The sequence below is a fragment of the Typopeltis vanoorti genome, chromosome 4, assembly GCF_054136105.1.
Source record: "Typopeltis vanoorti isolate ZY-2024b chromosome 4, IOZ_Tvanoo_1.0, whole genome shotgun sequence".
NCBI classification, from domain to species: domain Eukaryota; kingdom Metazoa; phylum Arthropoda; class Arachnida; order Uropygi; family Thelyphonidae; genus Typopeltis; species Typopeltis vanoorti.
The window spans coordinates 90,311,782-90,329,775 of record NC_143552.1 but is presented as its reverse complement, the minus strand read 5'-3'; the positions used below and the strand labels follow the sequence as shown (position 1 = coordinate 90,329,775).

The 17,994-nt window shown below is 34.0% G+C and overlaps 1 protein-coding gene across 3 annotated transcripts in view; it reads left to right on the top strand.

Moving 5' to 3' along the window:
* Positions 1-16,692, top strand: part of LOC150107491 (endonuclease III-like protein 1) — a 71,149-nt gene extending 54,457 nt beyond the window's left edge. For all 3 annotated transcript variants that reach the window (XM_090391345.1, XM_090391344.1, XM_090391343.1), the window contains exon 5: positions 16,524-16,692. In XM_090391345.1, coding sequence (XP_090247471.1) covers positions 16,524-16,656 — 133 coding nt within the window. In that variant the 3' untranslated portion in view covers positions 16,657-16,692. The remainder of the gene's footprint in view (positions 1-16,523) is intronic.
* Positions 16,693-17,994: the final 1,302 nt, after the last annotated feature.

The window sequence follows — 17,994 nt, the reverse complement described above, 5'->3', positions numbered from 1 at the left end:
ACTGAATATGTCTCACACTAATGAAAAAAGTCTGGCAATATAAAACCACAATAGGCTATGGCTGACACTATGAACCTGCGTGCACTTATACATGAATATCACACTGTTCACGACTGACTGTGGATGAGATCCTCTTGTATTTATATGAAAATAATGACGTATCGAGAACCTTCAAGATGTATCTGGAAGGCACTAGACAGTGCACTCGAACGAACTACTGCTTCAGCCATCTACCTGCGATGTTAGTACTAGTGCCATCTACCAGTGCCAAGTACCGCTTGGCACTGGTAGGTGACTGAAGAAGCATGTCTATTTAATATTTATTTTTATAGGATTTTATGTAAAGTATCAAATGCACAGCATTCCTTGTGAATCTGGAAAGCATCTTACAATTCTAAATACTACAATATAGCTTAGTAGCCTGCAGGCTTCATTCAAATTATTTTTTATTTAATCGCGTTTTAATGTTAAGTAGTTATTTTTTCAAAATGACTGGTGGGCCACTGCAAAGAGCGCCATGGGACACAGGTGACCCATGGGCCATGCGTTGAAGACCCCCTGCTCTAAGATATGGTGACCTCTTTTCACATCTATTGCATGCATATTAGATGCTGCTGTTGTTCTGGATAGATAATTAAAAATATATGCATTTATATTTAGTTAATGAATTTTTTTGGGTATGAGTCATGACATTGATCAAGTAAAGTTTTGAACTTTCATTGTTTGTAGTAGTAAACTTAAAATAGCTTTGATGTTATGTGACTTAAAACTTTTCCCTATTTTGTTATAGCATATTTCATTATGGTGGTGTTTGCTATAATGTGTGTGTCTTTTATATACGGTTAATAAATTGATTTGGTTTGCACAACTAGGCATGAGAGATATTCTGAAAACCACCACTTCCTCTTATACTTTTGTTTTTACCTTAAAAAGTCATCCGGAGACTTATTAAGGTTTACTTTCTGAAAGTGAGGTTCTTATTCTGTGTTAATTTCTGTGCTGATTAAATTGTTATAACCTTTTGACACATTGAAATTATAGCCATCATTTTTTTTTATTTTAAAAATTTTTTATTTTATTTTTTATTTTAAATTATAGCAGTTATTTTTTTTTTTTATCAAGAAGGTGGCAAAATAGTCTGGAGGTTGTTGAAGAAGCTTAGGAATGGAGGAAAGACTGCTGTAAAAGGAGTTAGAGATGATAAAGGTGCCATGAAAATGGGAGAAAAAGATATCCTTGAAGTATGGAGTAATTACTTTGAAAAACTGCTAAATGAAACAAGCAGTGATGACAGCACAGTGGTAAAAAACACTGACCATGCATGCAGTCAGGAATACATATCCAACACTTGAAGTGGAAAAAGCCATCAAAGGCTTGAAATGTGGAAAGGCAGCAGGAGTAGATGATATTCGACCAGAAATGCTGAAGTATGGTAGTATAAGAGTCTTACAGTGGCTGCACTGCATAGTTCAGAAAGCCTGGACAGAGGGACGAATTCCCGATGATTGGAGTAGAGCTCTCATAGTACCTATATATAAAAACGGAAATAAAACTGAATGTGAGAATTACAGAGGTATTTCCCTACTGAGTGTTCCTGGCAAGATCTATGCAAGTATACTTGAGAAACGGTTGAGAAGAATTGTGGAAGAAAAGCTTGCTGAAGAACAAGCTGGATTCAGGCCAAATAGAGGCTGTCAGGATCAGATCTTCACTTTACGACAAATAGTCGATTAAGCATGGGAATATAACAAAGATCTGTATTTAAGTTTTGTCGATTTGGAAAAGGCATATGACAAGGTGCAAAGAGAGAAGCTATTCAATACGCTACATTTATATGGTGTCAATGGGGCATTATATCAAGCAATACTTAGTCTTTATTTGAGTTGTAAGTCAGCAATTAGAATTGAAGGAAGTACAGGAAGATGGTTTAATGTTAAATCTGGTGTGAGACAAGGATGTACATTATCCCCTCTGTTATTCATTATCTATCTATATGGATCACATTATGAAGGAAAGTGGTATTAAACATGATATCAAAATTGGAGATGTTAATATCAGCTCTTTGCTTTATGCAGATGATGTTATACTTCTAAATAAATCTGCAACAAGTTTGCAAGATTCACTGACTAAATTGAATAACTGTTGTAATAGATATGGTATGAAGGTCAGCAATAAAAAGACAAAGACAATAGGCAGAATCGTTGAAAATGTCAACTGTGTTGTGAATGGAGAACCTGTGGAACAAGTAAAACATTTCAGCTACTTAGGCACGATTTTTAGTGAAGATGGTAAATTAAATATAGAAATAGACAACAGAATCAGTAAAAACTGATATGGTGGGAAGTCAATTGAATAAATTCATATGGAATAAGAGAGAAATTAGTCGGAACGCTAAATTAGCTGTATACAAGACAGTGTTCAAACCAGTTTTAAACTTATGGATCTGAGAGCTGGGTCAGAAGTAAAACACTTGACCAAAGACTAGAGACCACAGATATGTGAGTCCTGAGAAAGATTAGAGGCGTGAACAGATGGCATCAATGGCAATATCATATTAAAAACAAGGATATTAGGAAAGAACTTGACATTGTCAGCATCCAGGAATGCGTTAGCGGAGGTAATCTCAGGTGGTATGGTCACTTAAACAGAATGGCCAGAGAAAGATTAGCAAAACAAGTGTTCTCTGCCAGGTTGGCAGGAAAACGACCCAGAGGAAGACCAAAATATGGGTGGATTGATACGGTACAAAGTGCCTTAGACGATAGAAATATAAGATCTGATAATGTTGGAGTCTTGACAAGTAACAGACTGATTTGGAGGAAAATTGTAAGGAAGTTAGTAATGATGTAATTTTTCCATGTAGTACTATCATATCCTGTACACCCCTTAAGGGTACATGGCAGGAATTTGATGATGATGAAATTATAGCCTAAGCAATGAGGCCAGTGTATTATGTCTGTTGATTGTGTGTTCTTCTGGCTGGTTTGCCTGCTTTGCAGAATGTAAACATCCTTTCACTTTTATATTAGCCCCATTTACTCACCTTCAGTTGCGATAAGCCTTATGAAGGTTCTGCATCCTGGAATTCAGGAATATAGTTTCAACTCTTACTACTAGCAAGCACCACTGTAACAAATTCACTTACTATGATGAATTGCTGAATCTCAACCTGAGCACCTTAAGTGCAATGCAGTGATATTTATTATAGGAAATTATCTGCTTTAATAAACTATTTCTGTAACAAATTATCTATATTAACAAATTATTTCTGTGAATTTTGCAACTGTTTTTGACAACATAAAGGAATGTTTATTACTTGGTTTATTAATAAGGAAAACAGAAATAATGCTTTCTGAGAGGAATATATTTATGTATCTAAAGTAGGAGAAAAGAGCTATGGATTAAAAAGTTTCAAAAAAAAAATCTATGGCATTAAATCTGTTTGGTATGCTCAACATGATTTTGGTTAATATTTCAGCATCTCTGATACTGTGGAAGTAACATTTTTAATGTCAAACCAAATCTTTAAAAAAGGCAGTGTACAACATAAAAAAGTAATAATAAGATCTGAAACTTATTTTCAATACCAAATAGACACAGAGCATTTCTTGGTTGCTTAGACCAATGTTCTTCAACCTGTGGTCCGCAGAATGCTGCCGGTCCACGGAAATTTCCTAGCGGTCTGCCAAAAATTTCTTCGACTCTCTCAGAAACAACACTCCAGCCACGTCAGCCAGTCAGCGAAATGTTTCTCCTATTTTCCTCAGTCCACATGTGTAAAAAGATTGAGAAATGCTGGCTTAGACCACCTTAAACAGGTTTTGCCACTGGTTTATTTCAAAGGATTTTATGGTAGCATGATTATATACAAAAGTAGTCCTTAAAACAAAATACTGATTGGTTTTATTCTACAGTGAAAATGTTATTGTAGTGGAAAGAAATCATATATTCAATACTGTATCAAAAGCTTAAATAAAATGAATGATAACTAGTTCATACAGTATATTTTTTGTGCCTTTGCATTTATTGTAGTATAATTTAACTGGAGCACTCTTCTAATAGAAAGTTAGAAATTTAAAAGAAATCATGTGTAGTTTTTTTTTTTTTTAAGTGAATAAATATAATATTATTATTTGTTTTAAAACCACAACTACATGTACAAAATAAACACAAGTGTAGAATTACACAAAAGACTTGACCATCGTGCCTTAGATATTATAGACATGAAAAATTTGTATGCTTCTATGACTTTATCCATTGATTAAAATTTTGATATTACATGAAATCACTCTAGGTAGTTGCTATATCTGGAGATTAGTTCATTAAACTTATGTATAACAGTCTCTGGCACAAGCAAGCGAGTTTTTTGTCCCTTAAGCTCAAGAAAATTGATCGTAGAACTCGCACTATTTTCAGACATTAAAAATATTTTGTTATATTAGGGTTAGGTACTGTGATATGGTGCTGCTTGTTAGCTATCGATTCACTGCATGCCACTTATTAGTGATAGCCTTGGACCAGCTATCTCTGATTGGCTACCAGTGGAGATTGAACTGCGCACCCAGTCTCCACAAAGTTAGATAGGGCTAAAACAGTCTTGCATACTCTTTATTAGCTGATAGTATATAGATAGTATGTATAACAGTTATTATCTAATTTAGCACTAGTAAACATGTTATTGTACATGTTTGCGTGTAAGCCTTGTCTACCTTTTAATGTGTTAGTTTCAATGGCCTAACATGGTCAAGTATTTGGCTTTATAGAAATGCAGTTAATGTTATGATAGAATAGTTAATCTTGGCTATAGTTCTGTCTACAACATTTTTCATTTGCATTTGTTCTCCAGCTTATTTTTCTTGTAGACTATGGCATAAGCTTGACCTTTGACCTCAGATTCATACTTTACACCTTGAGTTGCTAATGTTAAAAATGCCCTACCGTCTCCGTTGGATAAGACCAGTAAAAAAAATTCTCAGTTAAAAAGTCCATATAAATATCATAGCTGGAATTTCAAACTTGGGAGTCTTTCCAACTCATTACTGACAGAGCTACAGAGGCACTTTGCTTATCAATATGTAGTACTACTACTACTACTCTTTCTTGATGACATGCCCTGAGTTTCCTGAGACTGCAACAGCATCTGTTGTTATTAGCTGCAGTTCAGGTTGTTGTTTTTATAGTGAATTCTCAGAAGGACTTATCATAACTCTTCTCATCATTTGTGAATAATAACTGAATAATAAAAAAAAATAGACACTGAACAAATTGACTTTTAAGAATTTGAAGTGCCTATCTTACATCAAAGCATATGAGTCATAGTATATTTTGCAGAAGAAAGAAATTGGCTTATAATTTTTACTGCAACATAATTAAAATAAACAAAGAAAGATTTTGATAATTTTTCATTTGGAAGCATACTCAATTTTGCTGATCTTAAGTGAAAAATATTAAAAGAAAGGTTCGTTTGAAAGAAGCAACTGTGAAAATGTATATAGACTGTAAATAACATTTATCCATATATAACACTTATTTGTATAAAAAGTAAAAATTGCAAACTTATTTTTCTTTCAAAAAGTTTGCAGTATGTTTCCAGTTAATGTGTTCAGTTCAATGCATAATGCTTATTCACATACCGTATTTACTTGAATATAACTCGCCCTCGCATATACCTTGTACCCTTGATTTTACTTTACGAAAAAATAAATTAAAAAGTTTCACATATAGTTTGCACAAGAAAAAAGTTTAAAATTTGATGAAATGGATAGTGAATGTGGTTATGGCAGTTTCAAATATTTTGGAAGTCGATTCAAGAGAATGCATTTAAACTCAACAATTGCCAGTTTGCCTTTGTCATTGAGTCACTCAGTCTTTTGTTAATACTGCACCAATGACATGCATAGAGATGGAAGCAACCAGCAGAAGAAATGTGGGAATGAAGGCACATTTACTTCTTCTTGATCTTGGATTGCATTGGGGGGGGGGGATTAAGATTAAGATACCATCATTAGAACTGTTGTGCAACTGGATTTTGAGAGCTTGGGACATGATTTCTTCAGAAATAATTAATTTAATTACAGAAGCATTGTTGCTAAAAGATTCAAATATATCACATGATGAAGGTGAGCGACCGATCACATAGATAACGTTGATAATTAACATTTAAATGCATTCATTTTATAAATAATGTGGACAATTATAAATTATAATGAATACTGAGGATTTAATTATAAACATCAATTTCGTTTTTTTCCTGAAAAACTTAAGTTTCCACAAATTCCCGCATATATCTCGCACCACGATTTTTTAACTTTAATTTTGGAGAAAAAAACCTGTGAGTTATATTCAAGTAAATACGGTAATACATTTGCAACATAGCCAAACTGAGTTGAATTTCACATTTTCTAATAGCTAGTTTGGTGATGGTTCTTTTTTTTTTTCCTAAACATATTTTTTACTTTACTTTTCACTTAATCAGCAGTTACATTCAACACAACATTTGTGTTGTGTTTTCTAGTGAACACACAAGCTGCATTAACCAATAGGGTTGCAGTTTGCTAGTTCTTGAAGATGTTTCCCCCCCCCTCCCCAACACACACACACGCATCTAAATACTGTACATACAACACAATATAGTACAATGGATCTATTCCCATGGTGCGTAAGTAAATGTTGTAATTTTTTATTTTTATTTATTTATTTTTTTAAGTATGTATAGGAGAAGAAGACCATTAGCTGTCTTCTTACTGAAGATGTTTTGACTTCAGTATTTTACAAGTTCATGGTGAAATTGAATGTTAATTTAAAATCTCATTATAGACAATGGAATTGCTTTTTTGTATTTTTTTTTTAATTCAGTAAACAGAAAAATATGAAAAATTGCATTATATAGGCTATAACTTTATTAATCTATATAATAAACAAATTACTATTGTACATGCATTGAGAAGATATTCATACTGCCAACATGTATCTTTTGTGCATAGCGACTCTTGACTATGTAAACTAGTAAAGTCTGTCTTGATGATAACATATAAATGGATAATTGCATTTTCCTTGAAAAAAATCATTGTGCAGTTAAGCATCATGATCTGTATTTGAAATGTGAAATTTCGTACTTATAGAAAAACTTACATTCTAAAAATACAGTTCATATATAGCCTTGTGGAAAATTATATGATGCTAGATTGGCAGAAAAAAGATTCATTAATTTGGGTCTAGGCAGTTTTTTTTTCACTCTGTTTCTAAAAAAAAAAGTTTAGTCATTCACTGACAGAGATAGGTAGAGTTTTTCTCCTAGAAACTTGGACAGTAAGCTGACTAACCTGGTTACAATGAATGGTAAAAAAACAGTTGTCTAACAATTTCCAAAAGGCAAGGTTAAAAGAATTCCACCTACTCCATTTGGGGAATGAAAAGGCATTAGAAGATTTATTTATTTTTATAAAAAAGAAGTTCAAGCTTACCTTGTTAATAATTATATTGTTAACAAGGTAAGATTAAATATCAAGCTTCTGAACTGGAATACAGTGTATCTGGTTATGTCACTTACCTTAGGAGCATTTGAGAGTCCTTAATTCCTTGGAAGAGAGAGAATGTTCATTTATCTCAGAATTATTTCAATGGTTTTAGAGAGTTTCATATGTTTTCATTTCTTTCAGTGAACCGTATAAGAAATTTTAATAATTTAAAATCTTAAAGCAGTTTTATGTTTGGAATTTTTATTTCATTTGAAAGAAACTAGATAAGCAGTAAAAACAAACCACCTGTATCCTGATGGAAATGCACTAAATATGGCAGGTAAAATTGTTTACTGTTTGGCGCAGTAAATTGCGACAAACAGTAAACAGCAAATATTTCCAAAAAATAATTTCAGAAATAGCAAATATTTCCAATAGCTTTTTTGTGACTCCAACTCCTGAAAGTTGTATAAACATGTGTAGTGCATTAATGCTGAGCAGGCTAAGTTTATTACTTTTTTTTAAATATTTTTATTGATTTATTATTTTACATAATCCAGAAACTGTTCTAGAAACCAGACATGGACCTTTTTCTAAACAGCTTCAGGCCTCCAGTAAGTGAGGCACTGGTTTAGTGCTAGGGAGTGAAATAATGAAATTCATCTCCCCCGAAAACAATCGCAAAATAATATTGCACTCATATAAGGGATGAGGTTTCTGATAAATGTAGCCGTGAGATACAGGAGCATGTCTAGAATGCTGTAATATTATCAAGTTAAAATCTTAAAGCTCTTTTATTTAAAATGATTAAAATTCTGTTAATCTAATTTCTCTCAGTTCTGTTCTCTCAAAAATTATGGAGAAGGTCATCAACAGCCAACTTCTGCACCACCTGGACACCTACCAACTAAATTAGTGACTGGCAATATGGATTCTGTCACTCTCGATCCACAGCCAATCTTCTAGCCTTTACCACATATCCCTAGATGAGGAGGTAGAGAAGTTGGCACTTGGAAAATTCAGAGGAACTCACATGGTCATTCAACATTTCAAAGGCATTTGATTGAGTTTAGCACAGAGGCCTATTTAGTAAACTGCCATTCTGTAGTTTGCCTTTTATCTTCTGCACTTGGATTGTCAGTTTTCTCACTGATTGCTCACTACAAGTCATGGTAGCTGGTTGCCTCTCCTCAGATTTCCCCACCAATGCGGGAGCACCCCAGAATTCTGTACTTTCATCTTCCCTTCCTGTATATAAAATGATCTGCTCTCATGGACTTCAAATCATATTCATAACTCTGCAGATATTAGTACATTCCATTCCTTCTTTTCATTTGACAAACCTTGCAGTGTCCAATTGTTAGCACCCTCAAGTTTCGCCATAACCAGTATCTAAAAACTCCAATCTCCTAGCTATATTTCAGTGGGATGAGGAGAAGCTTGTATATTTCAATGCCACCAAAACTCAGTCCTGTCTAATCTCTCGCATCTTTTCCCCTAACTTTCAATAACTATGAATTTCATTAATGATCCCTTTCTCACAAATCCCCTTCAATCCCTCTCTTATACACATTCAGTTTCTGCTTTCAAAGATATTGCTCTACTGAATTGGCCACTATCATTTCTCCACTTTTCTTCAAAATCTTAAGAACAAATGTTGCTGCTAACCAACACTCATTTACAGTTCAGCTTGAAATTTGCTGTGCCAACATCTCTACCTCCTCTTTCATATAGGGGGGGGGGGGCGGTTCTGAAGAACAGAAGTATATGAAACTTCAGAACTGCCCCCCCCCCATACTCTGTGCCTTCTCCAAAGAATACAATTTTCAGCTGTTCAAAAAAAAAAAAAAAAAAAAAACATGCAAACTTTCTCATGCATTCTTACCCTATTACCCATATGTGGCACTGATTTGCTATATGTCTTTACTACCTTTCCTGTATAGGTCATATATATATAAAGAAAAAAACTTGAAGAGAATCTAATTTAACTTCAATAATTATAATTATCAAGATTACAAAAATAGAATTATCTGGAAATTTTGTGGGAGGAGAGGGGAAGGTACCAAGTTAGCTTGATGAAAACGTTTGTATAATTAAATTTTTCTTAATTCAAAGCTGATAATTTTTGGCGCACACACACACACCTACCTACCCACCCACCCACACACACATATACACAGTAAACCAGTTAATTCAAGACCTTGAGGTTTTGATTGAAATGCATTTACTATACCTGTATATGCTTGTCAGTTAAGCAAAAGGTTAGCCAATATTTGGTGGAAAAGACCAACACTAATAATACAATACTCTTTTCCATATAGAACATTCTTCCAGTCAAAGAATAATTATTTGAGATTGCTCTGTTGTACTGTCTTAAGTTTTTACAATTTATTCAGAATAAATTGGGATAAAGAAGAATTTAACTCCTGTTAGATCTGGATTTTGTAGAAGGATAACTTAAGCTTAATTGAATATGTGTCAATTTCTGATTGGAATAAAATACATAGGAGTCCAGCAGATGTAATTTTTACTTGTCCTTGTTACAACTTGATTCTCGAGCAGCTGTGAATTTCTTTTGTACTATAAAAGAACATTTTGTATGGAATATTTATTTATTATTTTTTTTTTTTACTTTGAAAAAGTAACTGTGTCATGCTCTCTCCCCTATTTTTGTTGAGGCTAATTTTGTAATATAGCATTTTTTTAATAACAAATTGATTTATTATATAAATTACCTTGATGGACCTGTTATTTCAGTCAGGATTTCTCCATGACTGTAGGTCGTAAAGAGTCCAGCTATTCCTGTCTTGAGCTTTTCTTCTCTATTTTCTTCCAACTTTCTTGATCATTGGGTCTTCCCGCCTTAAGGCCGGTCTTCCATTTTTCCTTTTGGTATCTCTTGGATACCAGTTTGTTACTCTGACTGTCCATCTGTTGTCTCTCATTCTGGCGAGATGTCCTGCCCATCTACCTTTGCTGCTGTAGAGTGCTTTTATTACATCTTTGAATCCAGACTTCTTCCTGATTTCTGTGTGTCTTATGTGGTCTATTTTATTTATATTGCACATTCTTCTTTGTATTGCATGTTGAGCAATAGAAAGAAGAATGAAATATTGTTATTAAGCTTTGTTCTTTTAAAGTTGTGTTCCATGTTTCACTGCCATTAGTTAATGCTGGTAGGATGCGAGCATTGAAAAGATTGGCTCTTATTACTATATCTATGTTTTGGTTGATAATTGTTGATTTTATTTTGTTGAAGGCCATCCAGGAAGCTGTTTTTCTCCTTGCTGTTTCATTTGGTATGTCATTATTCTATTTTTATGGACTGTCCAAGGTAGATGTAATCTTAAACTTTTTTTGATGGGAATCTAGAGAAGTATTAATATAAATTATAAAAATATATATTAGACTTTTACGATGCATCAAAATTTTATGATGCAATACATGAATTCTAAGAATGGATTTTTGCAGTATCCCCTCTCTCCTCTCATCCAACTATTCTTCAGATATTTAAAATTACATTCCATGATTCTGTTTTCATATTCACAATTCCATAGGCCAGTTATCATCTTGATCACTCACCTCTTGATCTTTTTAGCTGTTTTCCCATCCCTTTGAAACCCAGGTTACCCCATCTTCACATAATCCAGATGTCGTCTTATCAGATGCTTCTAAAGTATAAAGCAGAATAACTTAATATTTCTTACAAGTTAGTGTTCTCTTCATCAGTGTTATTATCCAATTTAGTGTGACCTCTGAACTTTACTCAATCTTTTCTAATCCCCAAGTCTGAATGCTTGTAATAAATTTCCATTGATAGGATATTCTCTCTGCAATGTCACTTGTTCATGATACATAACTTTACATTTAGGAATATTAAACTGGCACTCATTAACATTTGCCCATAGAATTAGTCTGTACAGGTCAGCCTGCAGGGTTCTGGATCAGATATGGCCCTTATCACTCAACCCAACTTTGGGGGTGAGTGACAAGGGTGTACTGGATATCTGCTTCTAGTCCATCCCCCATTATCATTAATAAAATAGACACTCACTATGGCAAACCACTGGAGACTAGAGAAATAGTTTGTTATAGCATAAGATTTGCTGTAGTGAATTTAAAATTAAAATATCATCATCATCATCAAATTCCTGCCATGTACCCTCAAGGGGTATACAGGATATGATAGTACTACATGAAAAAAATTACATCATTACTAACTTCCTATCTACAATTTTCCTCCAAATCAGTCTGTTACTTGTCAAGACTCCAACATTATCAGATTTTATATTTCTATCGTCTAAGGCACTTTGTATCATATCCATCCACCTATATCTATCTTGGTCTTCCTCTGGGTCGTTTTGCTGCCAACCTGGCAGAGAACACTTGTTTTGCTAATCTTTCCTCGCCCATTCTGTTTAAGTGACCATACCAGCATAAATTAGCTCTCTTACGCATACCTGGATGCTGACAATGTCAAGTTCTTTCCTAATATCCTCGTTTTTAATATGATGTTGCCATTGATGCCATCTGTTCACGCCTCTAATCTTTCTCGGGACTCTCATATCTGCGGTCTCTAGTCTATGGTCAAATGTTTTGCTTCTGACCCAGCTCTCAGATCCATAAGTTAAAATTGGTTTGAACACTGTCTTGTATACAGCTAATTTAGTGTTCCGACTAATTTCTCTCTTATTCCATATGAATTTATTCGATTGACTTCTCACCATACCAGCTTTGCTGATTCTGTTGTCTATTTCTATATTTAATTTACCTTCTTCAGTAAAAATCGTGCCTAAGTAGCTGAAATATTTTACTTGTTCCACAGGTTCTCCATTCACAACACAGTTGACATTTTCAATGATTCTGCCTATTTTCATTGTCTTTGTCTTTTTATTGCTGATCTTCATACCATATCTATTACAACAGCTATTCAATTTAGTCAGAGAATCTTGCAGACTTGTAGCGGATTTATTTAGAAGTATAACATCATCCGGATAAAGCAAAGAGCTGACATTAACATCTCCAATTCTCATATCATGTTTAATACCACTTTCCTTCATAATGTGATCCATATAGATGATGAATAACAGAGGGGATAATGTACATCCTTGTCTCACACCAGATTTAACATTAAACCATCTTCCTGTACATCCTTCTATTCTAACTGCTGACTTACAACTCAAATAAATACTAAGTATTGCTTGATATAATGCCCGATTGACACCATATAACTGCAGCATATTGAATAGCTTCTCTCTTGGCACCTTGTCATATGCCTTTTCCAAATCGACAAAACTTAAATACAGATCTTTGTTATATTCCCATGCTTTCTCAACTATTTGTCTTAAAGTGAAGATCTGATCCTGACAGCCTCTGTTTGGCCTGAATCCAGCTTGTTCTTCAGCAAGCTTTTCTTCCACAATTCTTCTCAACCGTTTCTCAAGTATACTTGCATAGATCTTGCCAGGAACACTCGGTAGGGAAATACCTCTGTAATTCTCACATTCAGTTTTATTTCCGTTTTTATATATGGGTACTGTGAGAGCTCTACTCCAATCATCGGGAATTTATCCCTCTGTCCAGGCTTTCTGAACTATGCAGCGCAGCCACTGTAAGACTCTTATACCACCATACTTCAGCATTTCTGGTCAAATATCATCTACTCCTGCTGCCTTTCCACATTTCAAGCCATTGATGGCTTTTTCTACTTTAAGTATGGATATGTATTCCTGCCTGCATGCCTGGTCAGTGTTTTTTACTACTGTGCTGTCATCACTGCTTGTTTCATTTAGCAGTTTTTCAAAGTAATTACTCCATACTTCAAGGATATCTTTTTCTCCCGTTTTCATGTCACCTTTATCATCTCTAACTACTTTCACAGCACTCTTTCCTCCATTCCTAAGCTTCTTCAACAGCCTCCAGAAAATCTTGCCACCTTCTTGATATTAATTTTCTATGTTCTTACCCATGACTTCTGTTTAGCTAGTTTTACACAGTATTTAGCATTCTTGCATTTGTCTCTGTATTCTCTAAGAGCACAAGCTGACTTATTTGACAGGAACTTTTGATATGCTTTCTTCTTTTCCTTCACTGCCTCTTTAACTTCCTGTGTCCACCAGGGAGTCCTGAGTTTTTTTTATCCTTGCAGACAACCTCACCACATGCCTCATTGGTAGAATCAGTCAATTTTTCTTCAGAGTTTGCCACTGAATCTCCAAGGTTTGATTCCTGTTCTCAAACTCTTTCACTTTTTCTTCCATAATCTTTGTGTATTTTAGTCTACAGTTCACATCTGCTCAACTTTTATTCTTTAAAACTTTATTACATGTTATTCTTTTCAATATGAAATTCAATTTTATCCTGCTCAAAACTAAATAGTGATCACTTCCAATTTCAAATCCTCTTTACACTCTGGTGTCCTGCACCAGGGAGAAAACATCACTATTAACAATAACATAGTCAATGAGACTTTTCTTATTCCTTGACTCTTCTCTCCATGTGAATTTGTGCACATTTTTCTGTCGGAACATGGTGTTAGTAATAACCAGTCCATGTCCTGAGCAGAAATCCAACAGATATTTGCCATTATTATTAGCTTTGCTCTTTTCTCCAAATTTTCCCAAAATGTTTTTGTATGTCTCACAGTCATTTCCTGCTCTGCTGTGTAGATCCCCAACAAGGACCAACTTTTCCTTTTTCATTGTGTCAGTTGCTTTTTCTAAAGCCTCAAAAAATTCCCCCACTTCTACCTTAGTAGAACCTTCTGTGGGACCATAAGCACAAATATGTCTCATTGTCCAGTTCCCCATTCTCATATTTGCCCACATTACTCTACTTGAGACTGACTGCCATTCAAGAAGATTAGCCTCGTATTTTGTGTTGAATACTATGGATACTCCTTTTCCTTGATTGTCATTGCCTGAATATAACATTTTGTATTTATTGCTCAGAAAGAGCTCACCAGTTTTGGTCTTTTTTGTTTCAGTCACCCCTATTATGTCGATCTGGTACTTATCTAATTCCTCAGCTAGTTCCATTTCTTTGCCATTCAGGCTTCATATGTTGATAGTACCGATATTTAACTCTGGGGATGTTGAGTTGGGGTTTGTTTTCAGATTTGTTCCAGTAGCTGACTTTTTGCTGTTCGTCCTGGTTCCCTGGCAAAAACAACAGGGGTCTTGTTTAACCGAGAGATGCCCGAGCCGGCATGAAATTTTGTCATGTCGTACCATCATTTTTTATTTTAGATTAACCAATAAGAATACAATTTGATCGGCTAAATCCCAAATTGCCAGCCCATCCTCGTTCGTTCAGTATCCAAGTAGATACCCAACAGGGTGCACCACGAGAAGGTGAGGATTGGACATTAGGTCAGAAGCCCTGGTCGGTTCTCTGCATTCCTTTAAAGGCTATGTGGAGGTCTCCTCTCAGTTATACAGCTTTCCTACTTCAATTACTGAAAAATAAATACCCAAGAAGGTATTGACATTCATTTGGGAAATTATGGGTTCTTGAACTTATCTCCCACCAAATGTAATGAGGCTTTTTTGGAATCACTACTCTTCCCCCCAAGGTAATGAAGAGTTTCGAGTATTGGTACTCAAATAATGAAGTATTTTAAATGTTGATCATCTATTGAAAAGTGACAACTTATGAGAAAAAAACTGTAGCTGAAGGAAACAGCAAAGGACATGTAGAAAATCATACATTGACAACAGAACAAACACTAAGGATGGGCTGGACCCATACATAAAGCACATAAAAGAATATGAAAGAGTACAGAGTCCATTAATTTAGACAAGACATTAATGGAGACAAAAAGTAAGAAAAAAGATCATGAAATTAATGTCACTTACCTGAAATCTTCATAACGAACTAAGTATGTGTAGTTTATACCATTAAAATCAAAATAACATGAAAACTCTGGCAGTCACTCAACTTTAAAATTGCTGATGATACCTCCAGTTACAAAGAGGAAGGGGACACAAGTGATGAACAGTTTGCCTGCATTAATCAACTTAGGGACAGGAACTGGCATACTTGTGTGCACAAGTCAGCTTTCTTGTTTGGGAGAAAATGGTAGCTGACTTCAGCTCAGTTTTCTCTCCAAATTTATCACTCTTTGGTAGAAATAATTTTGTCGTGGCTATAAAAGATTGAATATTTATTACTCTTTCATTCTTTTTAAAGAAGCAATGAGCATTATAAAATTGTGGCCGCCAGAATTCCTTATGTTATTGCATGCTATTACTTTGACTTATACTCAACATCACTTTTTTTTTTCCTTTATCCATTCCACACACAAAATTTTGATGTTTTCATCTGTGTATTGACATTGATTAACAGCATGAATCTGATTTAGCTTCTGTCATGCAAGAGAGGACTGATGCATGCTGTTTTGCATGAGTGCTACCAGCACTTGAAAAGCAGGTTCTTTGCCAACAAGACAGTGCCAGACCACACACATCAGATTATGTTTGATGGCACTTCCTGTGTGGAATGCTTTCACATGTGAAGGAAGTTGAGAATTGCTGATGATAGCTCTTTTGCTTCCAAGGACACAGTTTTGTATTGTAGAGGGTTCAAGCTGCTTTCAGAAAAATAGGTCAAGAGCCTTTTACCTGATTCCTCCTGATAAGCCATTAAACTCTCATAAATCAATCATTAATCAGTAATGGCTTATGTTTTATCAATAATGCTTTACAACTGTAATTTTATGAAGTGTTCAAATAAAAATGTTAAAATTTTAAGAGCTTCGAGGTGGGTCACCCTTGTACATGAAATAAAAATAGTGAAAATGTTCTGAATTATGGTACATGCAGCAGCAACTTACAAAAAAATAAATAAAAAATAAAAATAATAAGATTTAACTGTAATTTGTAATCTGTAGCATTAAATATCCAGTGTTGAAATTTATTAGAGGCCATTTTGTTCAGTTAGAAGCTAAAGTAAAATGTTTTCATGAATCTCAACTGTGTGTTTGTGTGTGTGTGTGTGAAATGTAATTATATTGAAGTCTATTAAATTACATTTTAATTATGTAATTGTTTGAATTTTTTTTTTCAGGCGTTTATGGAGTGAAATAAATCTAACTTTAGTGGGTTTTGGCCAAACTGTATGTCTTCCAGTTAAACCAAAATGTCAGAACTGTTTAAATGCAACCCTTTGTCCATTTGGAAAGAAAATAACTAAGAAGTAGTAGGATCTTTATTTTTAAAATTATGTTACTGAAGTACTAAAATCATAAGGGGGGGGGGGTCAGGCTCATAGAATGTTTGACTGTTTTCTTGTACCATTTAATATTATTTTTTTAAAAAAAATAAAATAATTTCTTAAAAAGCCATTCACTGTTTTATGAAAAGTCCTGGATGAAGCAATTTTTATAAAATTTTTACATTTTCTTATAATTCTAATTATGTAATTTTTCTTATATAATTTTTAATCTACTTTTAAAGCACAGATATATGTAGGTTTTTGCAGAGCATATTATAACAATGTTTTCTTGATTGTTAATGTATACTTAAAAATAGTAGTAATAATTAAAGACAACTGTGAGAAATTGAGTTAATCTTTTATTTAAAAAAATGCTAATTTCAGTTACTTTTTTAATACTTATATACTGAAGCATGAATAAACATTGACAGAATATTTTATTCAAAATTCTGCTGCTGAAATCCCGTTTCCATGTTTTTCTGCTCTTTGCTGCCTCTTAAGTGTAGTTCACCAATGCATCTTTATTTTTTCCATTCTATGTCACATGATGTTTGGTCTTCTTCTTCTTTTATCTTATCATGATCTTGTTAATGATACATTTGGTATTTCATCTTCTTTCATGCTGATTATGTAGTTTATCCATTTCCACCTTATTCAACCTCTTTCCAGTTGTAGCTTAAGTTTTATCTTTTTTATATAACTATATGTTGTGCCATGTTTTTTTTTGTTATATTCCATGTTTGGTACCATATAATAGTACCAATATGATATAGCTTTTGTTCATCTATATATAATTTTATCTTATTTTTATATTTTGGAATCTCCATATCATATTTAAACTTCTAAGGCATTATTTTCTATACTAATTCTTTATTTTCTACCCTCATCTGTGTCTCTTATTATTCCAGTGTTAACTCTCCTGAACAGTGCATTATTTACCATATTTGCCGGCATATAAGACACACTTTTTTCTTTTGAAAATAGGTCTGAAAAACGGTGCGTCTTATATGTCGATATTCAATTTTTTATTACTTTCATTTCTGGAAATTTTCTCTGTTTCAAGTTACGTGATTTCTTTCTTGCGGTGTATGAGAGCATTCCAGTTACTGGAATATTCTAGTATTCCAGTTATGGATAGATAACATTTGGTCTAGGTGCTCTGGCAACTGTTGAAGAAGCCTGCCCTGCTAGTATGGGATCAGTTTCATTCTCACAGAACAGAAGATGTTAAAAATAAACTCAAGGAATTGAAAACTCAGTTACCTGTAATTCCAGGAGGTCTAACTAGTCAGCTTCAACCTTTAGATGTCTGTATTAATAAACC